This window comes from Perognathus longimembris, chromosome 20 (assembly GCF_023159225.1).
Source record: "Perognathus longimembris pacificus isolate PPM17 chromosome 20, ASM2315922v1, whole genome shotgun sequence".
Classification (NCBI taxonomy): Eukaryota; Metazoa; Chordata; class Mammalia; order Rodentia; family Heteromyidae; genus Perognathus; species Perognathus longimembris.
The window spans coordinates 16,239,097-16,267,092 of record NC_063180.1 but is presented as its reverse complement, the minus strand read 5'-3'; the positions used below and the strand labels follow the sequence as shown (position 1 = coordinate 16,267,092).

Here is a 27,996-nt window from a genome sequence, read left to right as displayed (position 1 = left end):
TTCCACAATTGCAGTTTTCTTTTTCTTTTTCTTTTTTTTTTTTTTTTTGTGCCTGTCCTGGAGCTTGAACTAAGGACCTGGGCACTGCCCCTGAGTTTTGTTTTTGTTTTTCTTCCAGGCTGGTGCTCTGCCACTTTAACCACAGCCATCCCTTCTGGCTTCTGGCTTTGAACCACGATCCTCAGATCTCAGCCTCCTAAGTAGCTAGAATGACCACAAGCAAAGCCACAGCCATTTCTAAGCCTTTATTAGAGCTCTGTGGGCTCCAAATAAATATAATACATTATTAAACCCAGAGCTGAGGGACACAAGTATGGGTGGGGGTTCCCCCAGCCCCTCCAAACCCCAGCCAGGTAAAATAAGTTAGTCAGGAGCCTGCCAAAGGCCAGGCCAGTTCTCCAACTGGGCGGATGGCTGGACTTGCATTCAGTTCTGTGGCCCCCCCATCTCTGGCCCACCACAGTGGGGCCACCGGGAGGGGCGGGCAGGAGATTCCCGGCCCTCACACTGGGCCAGCAGTAGTGGCCGGGATTCACTGTGTGTGTCCGTCTGTCCATTTTGGGGGTGATGGCGGTTCGGCTGGAGGTCCTCAGGAGAAACCGTCATCCGTCTGCGGCTGCGAGTCAAATGGTGGCTCCGAGACTGAGATACCCTGCTGAAGTTTCTCCAGGGAGAATTTCATCTGGGGGGTGGGGGGACAGGGGAAGAAGAAGGGAAGGGGGGAGAGTGGGGATGAGGTCACCCCAACACTCTTTGGATAGCAAAGTCATCCTGCTCCCCTCCATCTTCCCAAAGGCAGCAGAGGCTGATGGCCCACGCCTGTGATCCTGCCCCTCAGGAGTCTGAGCTCTGAGGATCGGGGTTCCGAGCCAGCCTGAGCTGGAAAGTCTGTGAGACTCTTCTCTCTCGCGGAGCAGCAAAGAGCCACAAGTGGAGGTGTGGTGGAAGTGGAGCACTAGCCTTTAGTGAAAAAGTGAAGCAAAAGTGTGAGGCCCTGCGGTCAAGCCCCAAGACTGGACATGTGCCATGCCGTGCACACACACACACAATCACACACATGCACATACACACATGTACACACACACACGCACACAAGGTCAGCTGTTGATCTGCAGCTCAAATCTTTGCTATTCTTTTTTTTTTTTTTTTGCCAGACCTGGGGCTTGGGGCCTGAGCACTGTCCCTGGCTTCTTTTTTGCTCAAGGCTAGCGCCACTTGAGCCACAGTGCCACTTCTGGCTTTTTCTGTTTATGTGGTACTGAGGAATCGGACCCAGGGGTTCATGCATGCTAGGCAAGCACTCTACCACTAAGCCACATTCCCAGCCTATCCCTCACTTTTCTTAAATTTTGTAGATTAAAAAAAAATTTTTTTTTTTGGTCAGTCATGGGGCTTGAACTCAGGGCCTGGGCGCTGTCCCTGAGCTCTTTTGCTCAAGGCTAGTGCTCTGCCACTTTGAGCCAGTGCCACCTCTGGTTTCCTGGTGGTTCATTGGAGATAAGAGTCTCACGTTGGGCTGGGAATATGGCCTAGTGGCAAGAGTGCTTGCCTCCTACACATGAAGCTCTGGATTCGATTCCCCAGCACCACATATATGGAAAACGGCCAGAAGGGGCGCTGTGGCTCAGGTGGCAGAGTGCTAGCCTTGAGTGGGAAGAAGCCAGGGACAGTGCTCAGGCCCTGAGTCCAAGGCCCAGGACTGGCCAAAAAAAAAAAAAAAGGCACGCACTTTTCTGTCCCAAAGGGCTTTGAACCACAATCCTCAGCTCTCAGTCTCCTCCACAGCTGGGACTACAGGTGTGCCCTATGGGCACCGGGCTACACGCATTCTTTTATGTCTCTCTAGGAAAATCACCCAACAGGGATACTAATTCTTGTATTTTCCAGCGAAGCATGGACGCAGCGGCAGCCCGGTTCCCGTGGCTCCCACGCCAGCCCCTACCTCATCCAGGAGCTCCACAGAAGCTCTGAGAATCTGCCTCCACTTGTGCACCTCCACGCTGTGGAACTGCTTCTGCAGGGCCAGGATCTCAGCCCACTCCGTGGCCGTCTGGGGGAATTTGCTGCGTGGGATGGACAGAGGGCTCAGCTCCCTGCCATCAGCTCCCTGTGATCAGCACCCCCGCCCCGCCTCCCCACGCCCCTCGCCCTGCTCACCCCTTGGCCAGAGCCAGGCTGTGCCAGGACTGGAACGTGTGAGCCGTCCGCTCCAAGGACCACAGACGGTAAAAGAGGAGCACGTTGAGGGCGATGAGGACGATGAGGCTGAGGATGGGGAGGAGAGGAGAGGGCTGTGGGGAGGTCCTCAGCCCTCCCCCAACCCTCAGGACAACCAACAGCTCAGAGAGGGTGAGGTATTTGCGGGGGCCACACAGCCCATAAGCAGAAAAGCCAAGGTTTTCACCCAAACCCATCTGGGGGTGGGGGTGGGGGGTGGGAGGGAGACGGGGCTGAAAGGGTGGAGGATGAAACACACCAAGGGGAGTGAGGGAGGGGGGACCCTACCTCACACAGATCCTGGAGTAGCAGCAGGGGGGAGGGGAGAGACAAAGAAGTGAGCAGCAGCCAGCCCTCCTCCAATCCCAGGGGCAGATTTGAACCAGTAACCTAGTGAAACTGCTGGTCTTGGGAAACTGAGGCCCAGTGAAGGTGTGGGTGCAGCAGGGGTGGCTGCACCCGGGAATCTGACTGGTGCCCCTTCGAAGGACTCTGACTTTGCCAGGCACCCATCAGGTACCAGTATAAATAACCCCAGCTCCCTGGGAGGCTGAGATCGGAGGATTGCCATTGGAGGAAGCCAGCCCGGGGAGCAAATTCTGTGAGACTCTTTTATCTCCAATGAACCAGCAAAAAGCCTGATGTGAAGGTGTGGCTCAAGTGGTAGAGCACCAGCCTTGAATTTAAAAAAAAAAAAAAAAAAGCTTAGAAAGGATGCCCAGGCCCTGAGTTCAAACCCCAAGACTGGCACTAAAAAAAAAAAAGAAGAAAGAAAGAAAAAGAAAAAAGTAAAAATGGCCTAATTTGGGGGCCTACCTCTCTCCATTCACCTGGGTGGTTTTTTTTTTGTGGGCGGGGGAAGCGGTCCTGGGGCTTGAACTCAAAGGCTTGGGCGCTGTCCCTGAGCCTCTCTGTGCTCAAAGCTAGTGCTAGTGCTCTACCACTTGAGCCACAGAGCCTCTTGTGGCTTTTTTGAGTAGTTTGTTGGAGATAAGAGTCTCACTGGGACTTTCCTGCTCGGGCTGGCTTTGAACCTCGATCCTCAGATCTCAGCCTTCTGAGTAGGATGACAGGCGTGAGCCACCAGGGGCCCAGTTCACCTGGCTAATTCTGCATGCTGAGAACCTGTTCCTCTAGCCCTGGGTTCTAGACTAATAAGCCAGGCTTCTCTGGGTACCCCCGCCCCCTTCTCCTGGCCAGATCTCTCATTGGCTGGCACTCCAACACCTGAGCTATGCCTCTCCAACCCACTTTTTTTTGTGTGCCAGTCCTGGGGCTTGAACCCAGGGCTTGGATGCTGTCCCTGAGCTTTTTCCTTCAAGGCTGGTGCTCTACCACATGAGCCACAATGCCACGTGTACCCGCTGATCTCTACCTTCTGCAGGACAAACGGAGCAACTACTCCCTATGGCGCTCTGCTGGGTGTTTGCAGCAAGCCATGAGGCCAGCAGCCTCTCTTCCCACGTGAGCAAAGGCCCAGAGAGGCCCAGCATTTATCCAAGGCCACACAGCCCAGCTGCTGGTACTCACACAATGCTGATAAGAAACAGGGCGCTGGAGATGCCTGCCCCAGGGCCCTGGTCTATGGGTGGTTCTGCGAAGCGGGAACTGAGGGAGCCTAGGGGAGAAAACAACTCAGGGTCAACACTGCCCCCGACCCCCCCAGGTCCCTCTGCCTCCCCACCCCCCAGGGCCTCCATCTGTCCTGACTGGAGCTCACCCGAGGTGTGCATGCCAGCCCGGGCACAGGGGTCAGTGTCTGGGTGCTGGGGTCCGTCTCCATGTCCCCTCCAGCTCAGGGGCCGCTTCCGCCGCCGGAGACCAGACAAAAGCCCCCGGGCGTCCTGGCCACCTTCCTCCAGGGACAGCTTCTCCACCTTGGCCAGCTCTCGCTCTGTGGTTATGAGAGGAGAGAGGAAAACCCCACGTTGGCTGCGCAGAGTGGCTCACACCTGTCATCCTAGCTACTCAGGAGGCTGAGTAGATTTTGTGGTTTTACAGCCAGCCCGGAAAAGAAAAGTCCATGAGACTCTTATCGCCTAGGAACCATAAAAAAAAAAAAAAAAAAAAAAAAACACAAAAAAAACCCCAAAACCTTGGGCTGAGAATATGGCCTAGTGGTAGAGTGCTTGCCTCACATACATGAAGCCCTGGGTTCGATTCCTTGGCACCACATATATAGAAAAAGCCAGAAGTGGTGCTGTGGCTCAAGTGGTAGAGTGCTAGCCTTGAGCAAAAAGAAGCCAGGGACAGTGCTCAGGCCCTGAGTTCAAGCCCCAGAACTGGCAAGAAAAATAAAATAAAGAGATGTCTGTCCCCAGCAAGGCATTCCCCTTTCCCCCAAGCTGGTCCATGGCTCCCTACCAAGATGGTGGAAGTATTCTTCAATGCCACTCCAGGTATTCTTCTCAATGAGCGACTTCACCAGGCTCCACGGCTGCTTCCGGTAGCGGATTTCTGAGGACACCCTGGCAGCACAGAACAGGGGGGACCGAGTTCAGGACCTGGGGGTGAGGATGGGGGCGTGTTCTGTTGACCCCTCTCCTCCACCATGGTTTTCTGGGGCCTCAGCATCCCTCTTCTCCGGTGCCCACATGCCTCTTTCCCACCTGGCTGCTGACCCCCTGCAATCCTATATGGGGATCAGCAATGGTTCAGTTCAATGGATTCCCCATCGCCTCCCAAGTTGGCCAAGATGGCAGCTCCATCTCGCCACAGCTCAGGACAGATGAATGACCATGGTGCTGGCCCCCACACCTTCCTACAGACTTACCACAAAGCCAATCTCAGCTGGCTGTCAGCTCAACTTACAAAGTTAACCAGAATCCAACTGTGGTTCTGTGCGTATTCATGTGTGTGCGTGTGTGTGCGCACGCGTGCGCATGCAAGCACCAGGTTTGGGGCTTTAACTCAGGGCCTAGGTGATATCCCTGAGCTTTTTCACTCAATTCCACTTCTGGCTTTTGGGTGGTTCATTGGAGATAAAGAGTCCCATGGACTTTCCTGCCTGGGCTGGCTTCAAACCACAATCTTCAGATCTCAGCCTCCTGAGTAGCTAGGATGACAGGTTGGAGCCTCCAGCACCAGGTTTACACCATCATTTTCTTACCAGCCAATTCCCCACTGTTAAGTCTGAGCCCTCTGAGACTAGAGATTTTTGCTTTTGGGGTTTTTTTTTTTTTTGGCCAGTCCTGGGGCTTGGACTCAGGGTCTGAGCACTGTCCCTGGCTTCTTTTTGCTCAAGGCTAGCACTCTGCCACTTGAGCCACAGCGCCACTTCTGGCTTTTTCTATATATGTGGTGCCGAGGAATCAAACCCAGGGCTTCATGTATACAAGGCAAGGACTTTACCACCAGGCCATATTCCCAGCCCGAGAGACTGGAGATTTTGTCTCTAGGGTCTGGAACATGTGGATCACCTAGTAGATGCTCAATAAACAGCTGAACAAATGAATCTCTCACTTGAGAGCACATCCTCCGGTGGCTTCAGCACCCAGGGCAGATGGGAGGCAGGCTTTCCTTGCCATTCAGAGGGACCCACCATTCTTTTTATTTTTGTGCTGGTCTAAGGGCTTAAACTCAAGACCTGGATGCTGTCCCTGCATTAGTTGTTTTTTTTTCTTCTTGTGCACAAGGTTGGTGCTCTACCATTTGAGCCACAGCTCCACTTCCGCCATTTGGCTGGTTAATTAAGAGACCAACCCAGGCTGTCTTTGAACCATGATCCTCTAGGCCTCAGCCCTCCTGACTAGCCGGGATTATAGGCAGGGGTCACCTTGCATGGCTGGGTTGGGAATCGCTGGGGGCGGGGAGAGCAGGGCATGGGGTGTTGGGGCCTGGGGAAGGAGCCTGGCTGTGGCTCACCGCAGCCGGGCCTTGTTCCGGGCCAGGCCCAGGATGCAGTAGCGATGCACGGTATAAAAGTAGTCCTGGTAGGGAATGCCCTGCGTCAGCACCTGGGAGTCCACCACGCACCCGCCCGCCTGCGGGCCCCTGCGGAACAGCGTCTGCAAGGACGGAAGGGAGAAGGCCAAGGTCAGAGCCAAGCCACCCAAGCCATCGCCACGCAGCTGGCCCCGCCCCTTCCAGGCCCCGCCCACCACAGCCCAGACAGTACCCCAAGGCAGGCCAGGCCACCCCTGGCCCCGCCCACCCGTTCTGGCCCCGCCCATTCTTTCTGGCCCTGCCCCTGCCAAGCCCCGCCTACCCCAGCCCAACCAGTAAGTACCCCAAGGGGGACCACACCACTCCCTGGCCCCGCTCACCCTGGCAGGTCCCACCCCTGCCAAGCCCCGCCCCACCCCAGCCAGGCCACCCCTATCCCTGTCCACCCTATCTGGCCCCGCCCACTACGTCTGGCCCCCACCCCTGCCAGGTCCCGCCCACCCCAGCCCAGCCAGTAAGTACCCCAAGGCAGGCCAGGCCACCCCTGGCCCCACCACCCTATCTGGCCCTGCCCACTCTATATGGCCCCGCCCCTCAAAAGCCACGCCCACCCCAGCCCAGCCAATACTACGACTGGCCAGGCCACCCACCCTACAAGGCCCCGCCCACCCCACCTAAGCCATCACCCTACTGATTCCAGGCCACCCAGCCAGGCCCTGCTCACAGTCGGGCCTGCCCACCCCATCCAAGCCCTTGCCAGGCAACCTCGCCAACCCCGCCCTCTCCTGGCAGGCCACGCCCACCCCAGCCATCACCGGGCCAGGAGGCCAGGCCCCTCCCTCCCATCGGCCCCGCCTACCTGGGTCTCCACCACAGAGGCACTCTTGGGGCCCAGAGGGTTGCTGATGGGGATGGTGTAGGTCAGGACCCTGCGCTGATGGCACTTGGTGTCCCCGCTCCAGGGGTTCAAGGTCACGTCTGGAGAGGGGAGAAAGGAGAAAGGAGCAGAATGAGAAAATATTCTCTGTTCCCTTGCACCCATGCTGCAGGACCCTGGGCCTTTTATTTTACTTTTTTTGTCTGTTCTGGGGCTTGACCTCAGGGCCTGGGCACTGTCCTTGAGCTCAAGGATCTACCACTTTGAGCCATGCCACCACTTTGAGCCACAATGCTACTTCTGGCTTTTTGCGGTTCTCCCACCTTCCTGCCCCAGCTGGCTTGGAACTATGGTCCTTGTATCTCAGCCTCCTGAGTAGCTAGGATGACAGGTGTGAGCCACTAGTGCCTGGCAGCCTTTAGTGTTTTTGGGGGTGGTCAAACAGTCCTGGACGCTGTCCCTAGGCTTTATCACTCAAGGCTGGTGCTCTACCAGCTGAACCATAATTCCGCTTCTGGCTTTTTTGGTGGTTCACTGGAGATTAAAATCTCATAGACAGGGCTGGGAATATGGCCTAGTGGTAAAGTGCTCGCCTTGTATATAAGAAGCCATGGGTTCGATTCCTTAGCACGATGTACACAGAAAAGGCCAGAAGTGGTGCTGTGGCTCAAGTGGCTGAGTGCTAGCCTTGAGCAAAAAGAAGCCAGGGACAGTGCTTAGGCCCCGAGTTCAAGCCCCAGGCCTGGCAAAAATAAAAAAGGAAGAAAGAAAATCTCATAGACTTTCCTGCCTGGGCTGGCTTTGAAACATGATCCTTAGATCTCAGCCTCCCGAGTAGCTGGGATTACAGGCGTGAGTCACTAGCACTAGCTAGAACCTTTAAACATGAATGATAGTTCTGGCTGAGATCTCCCTCATCCCAACATTCCTGGTCCCTCCAGGGTCTACCTTACCCAACCCTCAATCTCAGTTTCTTTCTCTGAATGAGTCCTGGCTTTCTTCAGCGCACCAGACCAGAGACAGTGGACCACCTTTCCCTAACCCCTCACCCTTATGGGGGACCCCTCCACACCCTTATGGAGGACTCCCTTCTATTGCTCCCTAGTGGCCCCATATAAAACTACAGGATATAAGAATAGCTCTGTGAGCCGGGAGCTGGTGGCCCACGCCTGCCATCTCAGCTACTCAGGAGGCTGAGATCTGAGGATCATGGTTCAAAGCCAGCCTGGACACCCAAAAACCAGAAGTGGAGCTGTGGCTCAAAGTGGCAGAGAAAAACAGCTTGATCCTTGAGCAAAAGAGCTCAGAGACAGTGCCCAGGCCCTGAGTTCAAGCCCATGACCAACCAAGGGAAAAAACAAAAACAAAAAAACAGTAGTGTTGTGGGACCCATATATATATGTATGTACCCCAGCACAGTGACTCCTCAAGGAAAGCCCACGCGCTGACCTGTAAACTTGCACTGCTTCAGGAAGCCCTGCAGGAAGGGCGAGTCGGAGAAGAGCATCTGCTGCAGTCGCTCAGCACCCACGTGGAAGACGGAGTTGATGAGGAGCCGGCCAGAGAGGTCAGGAAGCAGGGCGGCCAGGTCAGCTGGGAGACACACACCAGGGGGAGGGGGGCCCCTCAGGACTTGGGGTTGCATTCGTCCCTCTCTCTGAGCAGACCCAACTTCCTAGAGCACAGAGCACTGCCCAGCCCCATTGGACACAGGATTGGCTGAAAGTGACCACACTGTCCCTCCGGTCAGCCAATCAGAGCCACATCACGGTGGTGGTTCTGGATGGGAACACATACACACACACACACACACACAGACACACACACACACACCAGCCAATCACTTTCATGTGATCACAGGGGTGGCCATGGTATTGGACCAAAAGTGTGGGTGTGACCCAGGCCGGGCCAATCAGCTACTGTGATTGGATCAGAATTGGGCTCTTTCTCCAAGTTGAACCAATCAGCCAACTCTAGGGGGTATGGTTTTGTTTTCCGGTTTTGTTTTTGGCTACAGCCACTGGCAAAAAGCCCAGGGCTTGGGCTTGCCCTGTCCTTGCTAAAATTGAAGGTACCCAAAAATTAGATGGCACAGAGAAAATAAAAGCAATATAATAACTGGCTCAAGAGCTTTATGTATACTGTGCGAATTCATTTGCTTTTCTTAACATTCCTATGGATGGAACTATTGTTGTTGTTGTTATTATTACTATTATAATTATTATTTTCTGGTAGTGGGTCTTGAACTCAAAGCTTCACACTCTTGCTTGGTTTGTTTGCTTAAGGCTTGTGGCTCTACCACTTGAGCCACATTTCTGCTTCCGGCTTTTTTTGGCTGGTTCACTGAAGATAGGAGGCTCCCGGATTTTCCTGCTCAGGATAGCTTTGAGCCATGATCTTTCCTGAGTAGCTAGGATTACAGGTATGAAAAACCAGTACTCAGCCATGAGGTAGGCATTATTAAGGGCTACTTCCATTTTTCTTTTCTTTTCTTTTTTTTTTTTGCCAGTCCTGGGCCTTGAACTCAGGGCCTGAGCACTGTCCCTGGCTTCTTTTTGCTCAAGGCTAGCACTCTGCTACTTGAGCCACAGCGCCACTTCTGGCTTTTTCTATATATGTGGTGCTGAGGAATTGAACCCAGGGCTTCATGTATGCGAGGCAAGCACTCTACCACGAGGCCATATTCCCAGCCCTCCATTTTTCTAGATGAGAAAAAAAAAAATCAGTTTTCAGAGAGGTTAAACCGTGTGCCCTCATCACAGAGTGAGAAAGATACACAGCCAGGATTTGCACCCGGCATCTGCCGCTGCTTCTGTGTTCTTCCTCTTGAAATCAGAGCTCAGGACAGGCAGGCTGTTGACACGGCTACCTGAATGCTACCCCTGCCCATTTCTCCCCATCCTTGCCCCCCTCCCCTTCCCCCTGAGTCCTTCGAGCCCCGGTTTAATACGGGTGATTGAGAGAAGGACATGTTTCCACGCCTCACCTTCCTCCCCTGTAGATGAAGAAGAATTGCTCGTGTCTGTCAGCAGCTCGTCTCGGGGCAGCAGATCCAAGGGGCCCAGCGCGCTGGGGCCCTCGGGTGGGGCGGGCTCTGTGCTGGGGGGCTCTGTCACCGGAGTCACTGTCTGGCTGGAGGAGGCGTCTGGCTGGCTGTCCGTCTGCTCCTCCTTGTCTTCCTCTGCCTGCACAAAAGCCAACATTGGTCCCTTCCAGGGGCCTCCCCGGCCCCCCCTTGTGCCTTAGCTCCTTTCTTCACCCCCCCCGCCCCCGGCTTTCTTCGTGCTGGTACTGGGGCTAGAACTCAAGGCCTGAGCAATGTGTGTCTCAGCTTTGTTGCTTACCGCTGGCACTGTCAGCATATGAGCCAGACATCCCCTTCTGGTTTTTTTTTTTTTTTTGGTGGGGGTGGGGTGGGGTTGGTTAATTAGAGGTAAGAGCCTTGCAGATTTTCCCACCTGGGCTGGCTTTGAACCATGGGATCTCAGCCTCCTGAAGCTGGGATGGCCGGCATGAGCCGCTGGCAGCTGGCTCCTTCCCCTGGGTTTTTGTCCATGTCTTTTCCTACCTATGTTCATTTCCCTGGCCCATCTTCCTATCTCCACGCCCCCCCTTCCCTGCGTTCACCAGCTCCCCCCCCCCATCTCAGTGATTCTCCCCTGCTCCAGCCTCTTTCCCTCACTGGGCTCACTCTCCCCCATCCCCTGCCACCCCATCAGTGGTCTGCTCACCCCGTGGTCCGCATCGCTGCTGGCTCGGGAGAGGTTGGGGGTGACTCGGCCGCGACGTAACCCCACCGGGCTGGGCTCCTGGCTGCGGTCGGGGGCCCCCGAGGGGGCGATATCACTCAGAGCGATGACATCTCCCACCTCCTTGGGGCTGCTGCAGGGGGAAGAAGGAAGTGGGACCCCTGCTTCCTGGAGATACTACATAGTGCACGTGCATGTGTGTGTGTGTATGTGTGTATGTGTGTGTGTACCAGTCCCGGGGCTTGAACACATACCGTGGGTGCTGTTCCAGCTTTTTGCTCAAGGCTAGCACTCTACCACTGGAGCCACAGCGCCACTTTTGGCTTTTCCTGTTTATGTGGTGCTGAGGAATTGAACCCAGGGCTTTAGGCATGCTAGGCAAGCACTGTACCACCGAGCCACATTCCCAGCCAAGTGCTAGTCTTGAGCACAAAGAGGCTCAGGAACAGCACCCAGGGCCTGAGTTCAAGCCCCAGGACTGGCCAAAAAATAAAATAAAATTCTCCTAGACATTCCTGTCTAGGCTGGCTTTGAACTGTGATCTTCATATCTCAGCCTCCTGAGAGTTAGGAGGAGAGGTGTGAGCCGCCGGCCCTGCACAGCCTCTGGAGCCCGACCGGGACTGTGAGAAGTCTGCACACAGCCCTTCCCCTCCCCTCCCCATGCCAACTCACCCCAGACCGTTGAGCTGCAAAGGGCAGACATAGTCCTCGTCCTCGCTGGTGAGGCCCAGCTCCGATCCGTAGCACTGATGCACCAGGTGCCACAGTTCCCGGGGACTCAGCGTCTGCACACACAGGACAAGATGACCGAAGTTTAGGTTTGGGTTTTATTTGTTTTTCCGTCTTTTTCGGCCCAGGCCGGAGTTTTTTCAAGCCAGGTTGCGGGCCCAGTCCTTTGTCCCAGCAGTTCCCATGGTGTCCACAAGGGGGCAGCAGACCTCCTCGGCCAGAGCATACATGGAGACCCAGGAAGGGAAAAGCCAGGGGTTCAACTCTGAGATGCCAGCGCAGTCGATACTTTTGGGGTGCCCACCATCCCAAGGCCTAAGCCGTCATGTCCTGTGCCCCGATGTCACCCCAACTCTTCCTGCAGACATCCTCAGGACCCCCAGGGGCTCTGGCCAACTACAGTCAGAGTGGCAGGATGACAACAATTTAAACCGTCAGTAGCAGCTATAGCTCCAGGTACTGAGCCCTTAGTAGAGCAGGGAGAAGGCGTTTCCCAGACGTGTTACCTTGCACGTGTTCAAAGCACTAGCAAGTTCATGAGACTCTCCAATAAACTACCAAAAAGCACAGAGTGGATCTGTGTGGCTCAAGGGGTAGAGCACCAGCGTTAAGCAAAAAAGCCAAGCAAGCCAGGCGCAGGTGGCTCACACTTGTCATCCTACCTACTCAGGAAGCTGAGATTTGAGGATCACAGTTCAAAGCCAACCTGGGCAGGAAAGCCCGTGAGACTTGTCTCCAGTGAACTACCAAAAAAAGCCCAAAGTGGCATGTTCTTCTTGATATGCGAAAGTTACGTCTAAAACACACTGGGACACACTGGGACACGACAAACTACACAGGATTTTAGATATTCACATGCAGTGAGACCAAAAGAGGACAGGCTAGGAGAGAATCACAAAGGCGCATACCCAAGCACCTCTTCATATGTATATAAGATGATTTACATACTGACATGAACTCCCAAGATAGGAAAACAAAGGACTTCTTTCTTAATTTGTGTTTTCTTTTTCTAGAATTTTTTTTTTCTTGTTGTTGTTGATTTTGTTTGTTTTTGCCAATCCTGGGGCTTGAACTCTGGGCCTGGGTGCCGTCCCTGAGCTTCTTTTTGGTCAGGGAGAGCACTCTACCACTTGAGCCACAGCGCCACTTGTGGCCTTTTTGAGTAGTTCATTAGAGATAAGAGGCTCATGGAGATTTCTGCCCCGGCTGGCTGGCTTCGAACCATGATCCTCAGATCGCAGCCTCCTGAGTAGCTAGGATGACAGGAGTGAGCCACCAGCATATCTTTTTCTTTTTCTGATGACTCTATCTTCTTTACCTTACATATGATGCGTTCCCATGCACTTCTGTGGGAGGGGAGGGAGGGGGCACAGAATCCGAGGGAAAAAGGATGAAAAGGTACAGCGGTGGAGTGAACTGGACATTGATGAAATTGAAGCAGGGGCTGGGAATGGGGCTTAGCGGTAGAGTGCTTGCCTAGCATGCATGAAAGCCCTGGGTTCGATTCCTCAGTACCACATACACAGAAAAAGCTGGAACTGGAACTGTGGCTCAAGTGGTAGAGTGCTAGCCTTGAGCACAGAGAGGCTCAGGGACAGTGCTCAGGCCCTGAGTTCAAGCCCCAGGGCTGGTAAAAATAAAAAAAAAAAAAGAAAAGAAAAAGAAAGTGAACTATACAACTCATGGGTAGACATGGGAAGGAATGGAAGAGAGTGAGGAAACAGAGGACACAGGGTGAAAGGAAATGCACTTACTACCTGACATATGTGATGTAGCCCCACAGTATATCAACTCTACAATAACAGCATTTTTTTTTTAAGCTAGCCAGGCACTGGTGGCTCAAACCTGTCATCCTAGCTACTCAGGAGGCTGAGATCTGAGCATCAGGGTTCAAAGCCAGCCCAAGCAGAAAAGTGTGAGACTCTTAACTCCAAGGAACCACCAGAAAACCGGAAGTGACACTGTGGCTCAAGAGGTAGAGCGCTCCTAGGACAGCATTATGCAAACTTGTGACAAATATAGCTAAAGGCTTTTGCTAAAATAGAGTTGTGCCATCAAAAAAAACAAAACAAAACAAGGTAGAGCACTAGCTAGCCTTGAGCTGAAAAAAGCTCAGGGACAGTGCCCAGACCCAGAGTTCAAACCCCACCACTGACAAAAAAAAGAAAAACAGGTAGAGCTGTGGCTCAAGTGGTAGGGCGCCAGCCTTGAGAACAGAAGGTTAAGGACAGCATGCCGATTCTGAGTTGAAGATTGAGGACTGGCACCAAAAAAAGACCAAAAAAACAACAACCCCAGAAGTTCCTCTTGCCCCTGAGGCCGGGCAGCACAGTCCCTCTGCCTCGACCTTACCACACCCACCTTTTCCAGCAGCGCATTCTGCCAGAGGCGGAAGATGAGAAGGAAGCAGCGGTCACGGGCCCCAAAGGAGGTGAAGAAATGCTGCAGAGGAGGGAGGGGGGGGACACACGGCAGGGTGAGGGGAGACCTCCAGCCCCAGACAGCCCTGCATCCATCCGTACCCCATGCAGCCCTCCCGCTGAGGCTGAGCCACCCCCCCCCACTCCCCCACCCCCCAGGTGAGGAGGATGTGCAGGGCCTCCCTCAGACCACGCAAGCCAGGCTCAAAGCCAGCCCGGGAAGGAAAACCCGTGAGACTCTGATCTCCAATGAACCACCAGAAAAGCCGTAAGTGGAGCTGTGGCTCAAGTGGTAGAGCCCCAGCCTTGAAGGAAAAAGCTCAGAGACAGCACCCAGGCCCTGAGTTCAAGCCCCATGACCAAAAGGGGAAAAAAAAAAAAGATGCAGTCGCTCCGTGGGAGAGCACTTGCCTCAAACCCAGGCGCAAGGCCTTGGGTTCCATTCCAGCACTGTAGATGGAAAAAAACGGGAAGGGGGTAGAAAGGGAAAATCAAGGGGATGGAGCCTCGGGGAATGGAGGCTGCTGAGGGGCAGGGCAGGGGGTGCCTGAGGTGCTGATCTATGGGAAGGAAAGGTTTTCCAGTTATTATTATCCCCGGTCCTGATGGTTTCTGTTTTGGCCTTTTGGGGCTTTTTTCAGGCCTGGGAGTTGAACTCAGGGCCTGGGCGCTACCCGGGAGCTGCTTTTGCTCAATCAAGGCTGGCGGCTCTGTACTTTGAGTCTCACAGCCTTTCCTGCCTGGGCTGGCTTTGCACCGCCGTGCTCTCGATCTCAGCCTCCTGAGGAGCCACGAGCCACCAGCACCGGCCTGATTCTGATGCTCTGGGGTGAGGTGGGGCCAGACGGAAGGCCGGAGAGGGGCAGAAGCCAACCCCCCTCCCCCGGCCTCGGGGCTCACCTTCTCGCTCTCCGTGCAGATCTGGATGGCATTGGGGATCAGCTTCGCTGTCTTCTCCTTCTTCAGACACGTCACTTCCTTCAGCTGGATGGAGATCTGCAGCCAGGAGGTCAGAAGCCGCCGGGATTTCTAGCACCCCGGCCCCCACCCCCCATGCACCCCGCACCCCCGAGCGCCCTCTCCTGGTCCCCGACCACCCTGGCTCACCGTGGTCTCCCAGCGGAAGATGTTACTATAGAAACAAATCCAGTTCTCGGAGAGGTAGAGGCGGCCCTGCAGCAGAATCTCGCGCTGCAGGGCACAGGAGTAATCTGCGGGCAGGGAGGGGGGGGGAGAGTCAGGCAGGGCCCCCCCCCCCACCGACGGCCACGGCCGAGGCAGCCCGCAGACAGGCCAGCAGGGCCTGGGGTCCCCCGATTCTCACCCACGATGAGGCGCTCGGCTTCGGGAAGCTTGCTGAACAGTTTCCGGAAATCTTCATTGCGTTGTTTGTACGTGGGGCTGAGCATCTAAGGGAAGTCAAGTCTGAACCCCAACCCGGTCCCAGAGCTGGGCGCGGGGAGCTCACGCCTGTCACCCCAGCTACTCCGGAGGCTGCGATCCGAGGATGGTGGTTTGAAGCCAGCCCGGATGAGAAAGTCTAGGGTGTGTTCAATCCTGGTCTGCTGACCTGTGAACCCGCTCCGCCACTGACTCCTGTAGTCCGGGACCCCCAACCTGCATGGGGCACCCAATCCCCCACACCCCCGGCACCCCCTCCTGCCCAGATACTCACACTGTACCAGCTCTGCATCTTCTGCAAGAGAAAGAGGGGGTCAGGGTGAGGCTCATGCCCCACCCCCCCCGCCCCCCCATCCCCCATGACCCCGGCCCCCATCCCCCCACGACCCCAGCCTCCCACGCCCCCCCATGCCCCCCGGCCTGGCTCTCAGGCCCACCTTGCTGTTGCGGATGAAGTTCCGGCCGCCCAGGCTCTGGGCGCTGGGGGTTCCCGGGACCCCACTCTTCTCCGAGGAGCTATCTGACCCTTTCTCCACCATATTGCCTGCTTCTGGCTCTGCAGGGGGCCGGCTGGGGGGCAAAAGCTGCAGCCGCTTCCGGAGAGATGGGGAGCTGTTTGGGGTGCTCCGACCAGAGTGGGGCGTGGTGCTGTGGGCAGGCAAGGAAGAGGGTTGAGGGGGAAAACAGGTTTGGGGGGGGTCAGGCTCACCCATCTATCACCCCATGAATTCCCCAGCTACCTACCCACCATTCACTCAACTATCCACCATGCATCTACCCACCATCCGTCCATCCATCACCATCTGTCCACCATCCATCCACCCACTCGTCACTCACTCACCATCTATTCACCATCATCCATCCACTACCACCATCCTATCCATAATCCGCCAGCACCCACCCACCCACCCACCCACTCATTCTTCCATCCATCTACCCAGGCATCAATCCACCTACTTACCCATCCATTCACCTATCCATCTACCTACTCACCCACCCATCCATCCACCTATCCACCTACCCGCCCGCCCACCCATCCATCCACCCACCGGTCCATCCACCCACCCATCCATCCATCCATCCATCCACCCATCCATCCATCCATCCATCCACCCATCCACTCATCTATCTGTCCATCCTCAATCCATCCATGTATTCCCTCACTCCTGAGTCCATCCGCTCTATCTCATGTCCTTGCTCTGCAATCCCAGAGCAGCTTCCTTAATGTTTCTGTGCCACTGACACTTCCTGAGGAGGCCAGGGCAGGACAAGCCCTGGTCCTCATCTGGCTGTCTCAGAGGGATCAAGTCAACACAGCTGCTGTTTGTTTCTTAAAAAATAACGTACCTGGGCTGGGGATATGGCCTAGTGGCAAGAGTGCCTGCCTCATATACATGAGGCCCTGGGTTCAATTCCCCAGCACCACATATACAGAAAATGGCCAGAAGTGGCGCTGTGGCTCAAGTGGCAGAGTGCTAGCCTTGAGCAAAAAGAAGCCAGGGACAGTGCTCAGGCCCTGAGTCCAAGCCCCAGGACTGGCCAAAATAAATAAATAAATAAATAAATAAATAAATAAATAAATAAAATAACGTACTAGGGGCTGGGAATGTGGCTTAGTGGTGGAGTGCTTGCCTAGTATGCAGGAAGCCCTGGGTTCGATTCCTCAGCACCACATACGCAGAAAAGGCCAGAAGTGATCCTGTGGCTTAAGTGCTAGCCTTGAGCACTGAGAGACTTGTGGACAGAGCCCATGCCCTGAGTTCAAGCCCTAGGACTGGAAAAAAAAACCTTACTAATTCACTCATACAACATATACCTATGAAAGACTTTAACTCAATTACTCAAGCTAACTGGTTTGTTTTTTTTTTTGGTCTTTTCTATTTTAGTAGTGGGGAATTGAACCCATTAAGCTAAAATCCTAGTTCTCTTATCTCTCTCTCACACACACAAACATATACATGTATTTATTTTGCCAGTCCTGGGGCTTGAACTCAGGGCCTGAGCACTGTTCCTGAGCTTCTTTTGCTCAAGGCTAGCACTCTACCACCTGAGCCACAGCGCCACTTCCAGCCTTTTCTGTTTATGTGGTACTGTGGAATCAAACCAGGGCTCCATGCATACTAAGCAAGCACTCTACCACTAAGCCATAGTCCCAACCACATACACATTTATATACATATATATACATATAAGATATATGTATATATGTGTATTCATGTATGTGTGTATATATGTATGTATGTCTATATGTGTAGATACATGTGTGTATGTGTGACTAGGGTTTTATAAGTCACACCTCAGCTTCTGGCTTTTTGGTGGTTCATTGGAGATAAGAGTCTCAAGGACTTTTCTACCTGAGCTGAAGGTCTGCGTGATCTTTAGGTCTCAGCCTCTGAGTAGTTAGCTAGGATGACAGGCGTGAACCACGGGCACCGCCTGGCCCAACTCTATGTACTTCACATGAGTGACTGAATAAACGGTAGTGCTGGCCAGAGGGCAGTGCTGGCCAGAGCCGGCAGGAGCAGAGACCATCAGATACCATGCCTGCCCTTGGAGAGTGCAGAGGCAGACCTTAAACAAACAGAACACTCAGAGATAACTGTGCAAACACCAGTGTAACAAGGGCTACTGGGTGAGACTAGGGAACTTGAAAGAGACCTTGCTGACTCCTTATCAGGAGCCTTGTCAAGTTCTGTGCCATTAATGTTATCATTCCTTAACCCTGTGCACTCCATACCGTTCCCATCTCCAGTTAAGAGAGGGAAATGATGCCGGGCATTGGAGCTCATGCCTGTAATCCCAGCTACCGAGCAGGCTGAGATCTGAGGTTTGCCGTTTGAAGCCAGCCTGGACAGAAAAAAATCCATGAGACTTATCTCCAATGAACCAGCAAAAAGCCGGAAGTGGTGCTGTGGCTCAAGTAGTAGAGCACCAATCTTGAACAACAACAAACAAAATGAAGGTAAGAAAGCTGAAGGGGGCTGGGGATATGGCCTAGTGGCAAGAGTGCCTGTCTCATATACATGAAGCCCTGGGTTCGATTCCCCAGCACCACATATACAGAAAATGGCCAGAAGTGGCGCTGTGGCTCAAGTGGCAGAGTGCTAGCCTTGAGCAAAAAGAAGCCAGGGACAGTGCTCAGGTCCTGAGTCCAAGCCCCAGGACTGGCAAAAAAAAAAAAAGAAAGCTGAAGGACAGCGCCTGGACCCCGAGTTCAAGCCTTACCACTGGCGCACACACACACCACACACCACAAAACAGCCACTGGAAATATATAACTCAGTACTAGAGTGCTGACCAGCATGCCAAAGATCCTGGCTTCCATCCATCCACAGCGGAGCAAGAAATAGATGAATCCATTAAAGAATTAATGGAAGAAATGCAGATTTTTTTGAGTTCTGTTCCCCCCCCCCACACACACACACCAGCTCCATCAGACACTGGGGCCCAAGAGACTCTACTCAATGTTCAAGTGGAAAGAGGCAGAGACAACCGGAAGCAGAGATGGCTCCTCTAGCCACAGTCTGCAGAGGCCTCCGAGGGCGAGGTTCCCCGAGCCAAGTGAGGACAAAGAACAAAGTTGGCAAAGAGAAGAAGACAGCTCCAGGTTCAGGAACACCAAGTTCAGGGCCAGAGCGGAGCTTGGCAGAGTGGAGGAAGCACACAGCGGCCGGCGCCAGGAGAGGAGGGGAGAAGAAGGAGGGGAGAGGGCCACAGGGCGTCCGGCTGCTCACGCCGGTCATCCCAGCTACTCAGGACGCTGACATCTGAGGATCACGGTTCAAAGCCAGCCTGGGCAGGAAAGTCTGTGAGACTCTGATCTCCAAGGAATCAGCAAAAAGCCTGAAGTAGAGCTGTGGATCAAGTGGTAGAGCACTAAGCTTTGAACAACAACAACAAAAAAAAAAAAAACCAGGGAGAGTACCCTGGCCCTGAGTTCAAGCCCCAGGACTAGCACAGGAAAGGAAAAAAGGAAAAGGAAAAGAAAAGAATGAGCTGGGCGCTGGTGGCTCACACCTGTCATCCTAGCTACTCAGGAAGCTGAGGTCTGAGGATCATGGTTCAAAGCCAGCCGGGGCAGGAAAGTCCGTGAGACTCTGATTTCCAATGAACCACCAGAAAACCAGAAGTTGACAGAACACGAACCTTGAGCAAAAAGAAACTCCGGGATAGTACCCAGGCCCTGAGTTCAAGTCCCAGTACTGGCACAAGGAAGGGAGGAAGGGAGGGAGGGAGAAAGGAAGGGAAGGAAGGAGTAGGGAGGGAGGGCCTCAGGCCACAGGCCTGTGAACCCCAGTTTGGAGTCTGGCTTCACTGTCCCCATGCCTCACTTGGTCTCTGGCCTGAAACACAGCCCTGCTCTTTCTCTGCCAGCCCCAGGTCTAGGGCCAAGGCCACCCAGGGCAGGTTCAGGCCCTCACACCGCCAGGTTTTGCTGTTGTGCAGGACTAGGAGGAAGTGTGTTCAGAGCCCATGCAGGAGCCCCAGGGCTGCCAGCCTAGGCGGGGAAGGGAGGGCCGGAAGCGGTGGCAGGGCCAGGACCGTTAAGGGGCGGGGATGTGGAAGAGAATGGGGTTTTGCCAGAGCAGTCACCTCAGGCTTCCTGGACCTAGCAACAGTTCCCCTACCAGGCCGGGCCAGGCCAGAGAGGGGCAGGTGCAGACACCAGCGTGCAAGAAAGAGCACCATCCTATGAAATCAAACTTCTCTGCCTGGTGCTGGTGCACAAGCCTGTAATCCCAGAGACTCAGGAGGCCCAGACGCAAGGATCATGGCTTAAAGCCAGCCCGGGGAAGGAAAATCCATGAGACGCTTTATTTATTTCCAGGGAACCAGCAAAAAGCTGGGAATGGAGCCGTGGCTCAAGTGGTAGAGCCAGCTTTGAGTAGGGGAAAAAAAAAAGAAAAAGAAGGGGCAGCATGTGGCTCTGAGTTCAAGCTGTAGGCAGGACAGGCACAGAATAAAATTTTAAAAAATAAGGACAGAGGATCTCAGGCCCAGATGGTACCTCACAAGGTCTACACACACACACAAAGAAAAGCCGGGGTGCCCCCACAAGGTCACCCCTGGGAAATTTCCCACAAGGATGGGAAGAGAAGAACGATCAGAGCTTTTCTAAACTGCACGCATGCTCACGCACACACATGTATGAGACACCTCTGTGTCACAGGGAGACCCACAAGCCATATGGATTTTTTTTTTTTTTTTGGCCAGTCCTGGGCCTTGGACTCAGGGCCTGAGCACTGTCCCTGGCTTCTTCCCGCTCAAGGCTAGCACTCTGCCACTTGAGCCACAGCGCAGCTTCTGGCCGTTTTCTGTATATGTGGTGCTGGGGAATCGAACCTAGGGCCTCCTGTATCCGAGGCAGGCACTCTTGCCACTAGGCTATATCCCCAGCCCTGGATTTTTTTTTAATATGCACTTTTCTGTTTCCTTCCTTCCTTTCTTTCCTTTTTTTTTTTTTTTGGCCAGTCCTGGGGCTTGGACTCAGGGCCTGAGCACTGTCCCTGGCTTCTTTTTTGCTCAAGGCTAGCACTCTGCCACCTGAGCCACAGCGCCACTTCTGGCCGTTTTCTATATATATGGTGCTGAGGATTTGAACCCAGGGCTTCATGTATACAAGGCGAGCACTCTTGCCACTAAGCCATATCCCCAGCCCCATATGGATTTTTATATATGACTAAATGGGAATTTCTGAGGTAAGACACAGGCACCCAGGTAACTCACAGAGCCTGGTGGGGAGCACACACTCCACAGCCGTGATGTTACACACACACACACACACACACATACAGGTGCACGTGACTCATGACCTGCCACACAGCCACAGTTTTGTGTGTTTTTTTGGTGCTGATCCTGAGGCTTGAACTCAGGGCCTGGGCGCTGTCCCTGAGCTTTTTTGCTCAAGGCTAGTGCTCTACTACTTGAGTCACAGTTCGACTTTGCGCACATTTGGGGTGACTAATTGGAGATAAGAGTATCACACTTTCCTGCTTGGGCTGGCTTTGAACCATGATCTTCAGAGCTCAGCCTCCTGATTAGCTAGGATGTTTCAGACAGGAGCCACCAGCACCAGTAAGGTTCCTATTTCTTTTAAATAGATCCGTGCCCCCTTTCTGGCTTTTTTTTTTTTTTTTTCTGGCTCATTGGAGATAAGAATCTCAGACTTTGCAGCTGGGGTTGACTTTGAACCACAATCCTCCAGATCTCAGACTCTTGAATAACTGGGATTACAGGTGTGAGCCACCGGTGCCCGGCTTTTAACGGGTGGAATTAATGATACAAGACAGATACAAATAGCCCAGGGCACCCCAGACAGACAGACAGACACAGATCGACTCCATCTAAGCCATCATCAGACATAATTTTGTACTTGGGAGCCACACATGGGGGTGGGACGCGTCTCACACACCCACACGTGCACACACACGCACACGCACACACAGGTAATTGAGTCTAATCCATCAGACCAGGGTAAATTACACACCCACCCCGGTGCCATCGCCTGGGGCAGACCCACAGAGGACAACAATGGAGACCCACCCCGCCCCCCCTCCGCAGCCAGGGTGGGTGGGTGGGTGGAAAGGGGCCTCCGGCCTGCCTGGGGGTGGGGAGCCATGGTCCCCCCCACCTCCGTCCCTCCAGGTGCCCGCCCCCAGCTCTCACACCTGGGATTCCCCCTCGAATGCCGAGGCTGTGCCGCCCAGCGCGGGCGCCTGGCTGCCCCCCCCCCCCCCACCTGCACCGGCACCTGGGGTCGCCCCGTCCCCCTGTCCCCCCCACCCGGGGGCCCTCCCCCCGCCTCCCGGTCTCCTCCCCGGGTCTCCCGGGAACCGCCCCCCGATTCCCCCCAGTCCCCCGCCCCCCGATCCCCCCTAGTCCCCCGTCCTCCTTCCCCCCCCCGTCCCCCCTCTCCCCCCCCCGCCCGCCCTCCCCTCCCCCCGGCCCCCGGTCCTCACTCGAACATGGATGCAGCAGCAGCGCGGGCCGCGGCCCCGGGAGCGGGCAGGCAGAGCCGGGGCTGGCGGGGCTGCGGGGCTGCGGGGCTGGGACCCGCGGGCGGCCTCACCCGGCCTCACCCGGCTCCGTCCCGGCCCGACCCCGCCGCGCACAAAAGGCCCGGCGCCGCCGAGGCCTGGGCCGGCGTCCGCGACTCCGCGACTCCCCGGGCCGGAGCCCGCCCCGTCCACGCGTCACGACGCCGCCCCCTGCCCGGGAGGGGCGCGGGGAGGCCCGGCCGGCGGGAGAGGCTGCCGGGAAGGGGGGGGGGGAGGGGGGCGGGGGACGACAGGGGACAGAGACAGACAGACAGACACGCAGGGAGACAGACAGACAGACAGGCAGATAGGCAGGCAGGCAGACAGGGAGACAGACACACAGGGAGACAGATGGACAGGCAGACAGGCAGGCAGGCAGGGAGTCAGACAGATGGACAGGCAGACAGACAGGCAGGCAGGCAGGCAGGGAGACAGACAGACAGACAGGGAGGCAGGGAGACAGACAGGCAGGCAGGCAGGGAGACAGACAGACAGACAGGGAGGCAGGGAGACAGACAGGCAGGCAGGCAGACAGGGAGACAGACACACAGGGAGACAGATGGACAGGCAGACAGGCAGGCAGGCAGGCAGGCAGGGAGACAGACAGACAGACAGGGAGGCAGCGAGACAGACAGGCAGGCAGGCAGACAGGGAGACAGCCAGCCAGGCAGGCCTGCTCACAGACAGAAAAGCAGACAGGCAGACTTGATTAAAACTAAACCCCACTGGTTGAGAATGCGGCTTAGCGGTAGAGTGCTTGCCTAGCATGCATGAAGCCCTGGGTTCCATTCCTCAGCACCACATAAATATAAAAGCCCAGTAATGGCACTGTGGATCAAGGGGGTAGAGTGCTAAGCCTTGAGCAGAAGAAGCTCAGGGATAGTGCCTAGGCCTTGAGTTCAAGCCTCAGGACTGACAAAAAACAAAAACAAAAGAAACACTAAACCCCAGTGGTGTCACCCGGCTGGGTGTCTGTCCCTTAGTATCCAGCAAAGGTCTTCATTTGGGCGCATGCCCCTAGCCTGGGGACCCTCCAGTATCAAAAAGAACCTGGGAACACGCCCATCATCCTACCTACTCAGGAGGCCGAGATCTGGAGGATCAGGGTTCGAATCCAAGCCTGGCTAGAAAGTCCAGGAGACTCTTACCCCCAATTAATCAGCAAAAAGATGGGAGTGGAGCTGTGGCTCAAAGTGGTAGAATGCTAGCCTTGAGAAAAAAAGGCGGGGGGCGGGGGATAAACCTAGGCCAAAATGAGGGAAGAGGTGACAGTATTCAAAAAAAAAAAAAGTACTCATTACCTGATTTATTTAATTGCAACCCCTCTGTACATCACCTTTACAATAAAAAACAATAATAATGAAATAAATAAAGCAAGCCTGTGCTGGTGGGCAGCTCATGCTTGTCATCCTAGCTACTCAGGAGGCTGAGATCTGAGGATCCTGTTTTGAAGCCAGCTTCTTATCTCCAACTAACTATAAAAAAAAAAAAAAAAAAAAAGCCAGAAGTGGCGCTGTGACTCAAGTGGCAGAGTGCTAGCCTTGAGCAAAAAGAAGCCAGGGACAGTGCTCAGGCCCTGAGTTCAAGCCCCAGGACTGGCACAAAAATAAAAAAGCACCTTTCCTCCAAGGCCCTTTCTGACTTGGCTACCTCCTCCTTGCCACACACCCCCCTCGCTCATTTCCCCCACTAGGCCTCTAATCACCAGTCATAATCCCTGCCCCTCACTGCAGGACTGGAGCCCAGGCCACCTCTTGTGCAGAAGTTCTCCCCTCACTTTTCCCTTGGCTGCCTCTACCCCTTAAGCCTCCTTTTCACTATCTTCCTGGGTCCCAGTGTTCTCTTTATATACTTCCCTTTGCCTGATTCTCTCTCTCTCTCTCTCTCTCTCTCTCTCTCTGTGTGTGTGTGTGTGTGTGTGTGTGTGTGTGTGTGTGTTAGAGCTTTTTCACTCAAGGCTGACGCTCTACCACTCAAGCCACAGCTCCACTTGCAGCTTTCTGGTGGCTTCCTTGGAGATCAGAGTCTCGTGAGCTTTCCTGCCTTGGCTGCTCTGAGTCACCGTCCTCAGATCTCAGCCTCCTGCGTAACTGGAATGACAGGGGTGAGCCACTGGCCTCTGGCAAACGTTTGCCGATGTGGAATTGCTACAAGCAGAAAGAAGATGCATTGTTATTCCGGCCCGTGTAGAACCTTCCTTTCTGCCAGTGCCCTGAACCTAGCACTTCCTCTCTCCTTGGGGCTAGAGGGAAACTAACACTTTGAGCCACAGTGCCACATCCAATTTTCTAGCGGTGAGAGATGAGAGTCTCCACAGACTTGCCTGCCCAGGCTGGCTTTGAACCGCGATCCTTAGATATCAGCTGCCTGAGTTAGCGAGAATGACAGGAGTGAGCCACCTGTACCTGGCTTAAGCTTTCTTATTATTTTTTCAGTTTCGATTTGTTTGGGCTTTTGAGGGACAACAGGAAATACTTCTCACGTGGGGCGCACATTTACAAACCGAATGGCAAGATGGGAAATTGCAAGAGGCCACCCTGGCTCTCACCGGCCCCCTTCATGCAGTTGCTCGAATTTTATCCTCATTGCTTTAGAAATAAACTGGGAGGCGTGAGCGGGGCGCTCCTGACATCACAGCTACTCAGGAGATTGCCGTATGAAAAACTCGGGGTTCAAAGCAAGCCCAGGGCAGAAAAGTCCCTGAGAATTTGTTCTTTTTTTTTTTTTTTTTTTTTTGCCAGTCCTGGGGCTTGGACTCAGGGCCTGAGCACTGTCCCTGGCTTCTTCCCACTCAAGGCTAGCACTCTGCCACTTGAGCCACAGCGCCACTTCTGGCCATTTTCTATATATGTGGTGCTAGGGAATCGAACCCAGGGCTTCATGTATACGAGGCAAGCACTCTTGCTACTAGGCCATATCCCCAGCCCTTGTTCTTTTTCTTGCCAGTTCTAGGGCTTGAACTCAGGGCCTGAGCACTGTCCCTGGCTTCTTTTTGCTCAAGGCTAGCACTCTGCCACTTGAGCCACAGCACCACTTCTGGCTTTTTCTGTGTACCTGGTGCTAAGGAATCAAACTCAGGGCTTCATGCACGCGAGGCAAGCACTCTACCACTAGGCCACATCCCCAGCCCTCTTGAGACTTTTATCTGCAATGAACCACAAAAAAAAAAAGTTGGAAGTGGAATGTGGTTCAAGTGGTAGAGTGCCAGCCTTGAGCAAAAAAAATAATAGGACAGTACCCAGGATTGAGATCAAATCCCAGGACTGGCACAAAGAAATAAAATAAAAATATGGCTGGGAATGTGGCACAAGAAGTTCAAGGATAGTGCCCAGGCCATGAGTTCAAGCCCCAGGACTGGAATTTTTTTTCTCCCAGTCATGAGACTTGAACACCTTGAACTTGGGTCTTGGGTACTGTCCGGAGCCTCTTTGTACTCAAGGCTAGCTCTTATTTTTGGTGGTGGGGGGGCAGTCCTGGGGCTTGGACTCAGGGCCTGAGCACTGTCCCTGGCTTCTTTTTGCTCAAGGCTAGCACTCTGCCACTTGAGCCACAGCGCCACTTCTGGCCGTTTTCTGTATATGTGGTGCTGAGGAATCGAACCCAGGGCTTCATGTATAGGAGGCGAGCACTCTTGCCACTAGGCCATATTCCCAGCCCTCAAGGCTAGCTCTTGAGCCACAGAGCCACTTCCTATTTTTGGAGATGAGAGTGTCAGAGGGACTTTTCTGCCCAGGCTGGCTTCAAATCCTCATATCTCAGCCTTCGGAATAGCTCAGGTGACAGGAGTGAGTGGGTGCTTTGTGGCCTTTCTCTACAGTTTGGAAAGTCCGGGCGGGCAGGGGTTCCATCCTCTGCCTGGTCTAGCTCCGCTGACCTCGCAATTGTGTATCTCAATGCACATGCTCTGTTTCTGTTTTTGTTTCTCCTAAGACTGAGACTCAAACTCAGTATCTGATGCTTTTGCTGATTGGCTGGTGCTGTTCCACCTGAGCCACGCCTCCAGCCCACTTTGTTTTGTTTTTTGTGTGCCAGTCATGGGGCTTGAACTCCAGGCCTGGGTGCTGTCCCTGAACTCTTTTACTCAAGCCTTGCTCTCTACCACTTTGAGCCACAGCTCCACTTCTAGTTTTCAGGTAGCTCATTGGAGATAAGAGTCTCATGGACTTTCCTGCCCCGGCTGGCTTTGAACCATGATCCTCATATCTCAGCCTCCTGAGTAGCCAGGATGACAGGCGTGAGCCACCGGCGTCTGGCTCATTCTCTGGATTAATTGTACATCTACTTCCGATCAGGCTCTGGTGAGGTATCCACTGCCCCCCCCCCCCCCAGTTTGGAGAATGACAGCCACAAGGAACCCATCCTGTGACAGAGAGAGGGGTGGGGGGCACAGACCATCGTGCCCTTCCCACCAGCCAGGCCTGACCTGTCCCTGGTCCTGCTCTTCGGGTCTGAAGTCCTCCGTCTCTTCAGGCCTGGGGGAGCTGGGGTGTGGGGGGGTGAGTCCCCATCACTGGAGGGTGTTATCTGAATGACAGGCACCTCCAGGAACCCCCAGAGCTCAGACACCAGGCCCTGGGCACTGCTGCCCTCCACTGGCTGTCCGGGTCGGGGAGCAGCTGAGTTCTGGGTGCTGCCCTGGCCCCCGGGGGCTGCCCATGGCAGGAGTGGCAGGAGCTCAGCCATAAGGTGGGTCTCAGTGGCAGGGTCAGCCCTGGAGGGGCGGAGGAGAAAGATGAGGAGCTCAGAGGCAGGGCCTCACGCCTGTCCTCCTAGCAACTCAGGAGGCTGAGCGCTGAGGATCCCGGTTCAAAGCCAGTGTGGGCAGGAAAGTCCACGAGACTCTTATCTCCAATGAACCAACGAGAAGCTGGAAACGGAGCTGGGTACAGCACCAAGAGTACAGCACCAGCCTTGAGCAAAAAATAAGCTCAGGGTCATCACCCAGTTTGGGGGGTGACAGAGCTTTCCCCCTCTCCCAACATCTCCCCCTGGTGATTCTCGACCTCAGGCTCCCTGGCATACTTGCTCTCGAATGGCTGGGCAGGACCGAGCTCAGGGCTCACGCACAACCCGCTTGTCAAGCACCAACTGCCGCCTTTAGACTGGCATTTATTCTCAGACTCTCAAAGGCCAGGATCCCCTTGGTTATCCTCATCAGAGGGCCAGGAGTCAGCTAGGCTTCAGGCCTGGGCTGGGTGGGCCTGAGCAGGCCTCAGAGGCCAGGGGCCTAGGCCTAGGTAACCACCCGCTGAGCACACAGCAAGGCGGAAGCCAGGACTTCTCCTTCCTGCTGACTGAGCCATTTCCCCTCCTGAGACAAAGGCCCGAGGCCCGGGCAGCCCGGAAGGAAGCGTGGCTGCTTCCTGCATCGGTGTCTGTGAGGTCAGAAAGCACCTGGGGCTCCGGAGGCCACCGCAGAGCCTGGCTGTCCTCCCACCGGGACACAGCCAGGGCTTCTGGAATGCAGCTGCCCAGAGAGGAGGTAGAGAGGCACATGGGGACCCCCCAAAGGTTCCCCCCCACCCAGCCCCATGCCTAGAGAAGACCCTGATGCTTACAGGCGAGACCTGGAAGTGACCCAGCCCCTCTGGGAGCTCGGAACCCCTACCTGTTGGATTCTTCTACTGTCCTTGGGGAGTCCAGTGTCTAGGCCTGAGGCGGGAGGCCTGGCCCTTCCTT

At 54.7% G+C, this 27,996-nt stretch overlaps 1 protein-coding gene across 3 annotated transcripts; it reads right to left on the bottom strand.

Moving 5' to 3' along the window:
* Positions 1–230: 230 nt before the first annotated feature.
* On the bottom strand, positions 231–27,996 carry Gramd1a (GRAM domain containing 1A). Of its 3 annotated transcripts, none has more exons than XM_048329761.1 (20): positions 27,926–27,996; positions 26,741–27,028; positions 15,718–15,928; positions 15,555–15,575; positions 15,204–15,288; positions 14,987–15,090; positions 14,780–14,875; positions 13,821–13,901; positions 11,403–11,515; positions 10,711–10,858; positions 9,966–10,164; positions 8,429–8,572; positions 6,962–7,080; positions 6,082–6,224; positions 4,582–4,685; positions 3,938–4,111; positions 3,748–3,835; positions 2,158–2,265; positions 1,943–2,063; positions 231–682 (listed from the first exon to the last, which is right to left on the bottom strand). In XM_048329761.1, exons 2-20 carry the CDS (start codon positions 26,998–27,000, stop codon positions 590–592), a joined length of 2,412 nt encoding a protein of 803 aa, XP_048185718.1. In that variant the 5' UTR covers positions 27,001–27,028; positions 27,926–27,996; the 3' UTR covers positions 231–589. The 3 variants fall into 3 exon arrangements, with proteins under 3 accessions (XP_048185718.1, XP_048185717.1, XP_048185719.1); XM_048329760.1 differs by having other exon boundaries at positions 10,711–10,861; positions 27,926–27,995; XM_048329762.1 differs by lacking the exons at positions 26,741–27,028; positions 27,926–27,996 and adding an exon at positions 22,240–22,422 and having other exon boundaries at positions 10,711–10,861.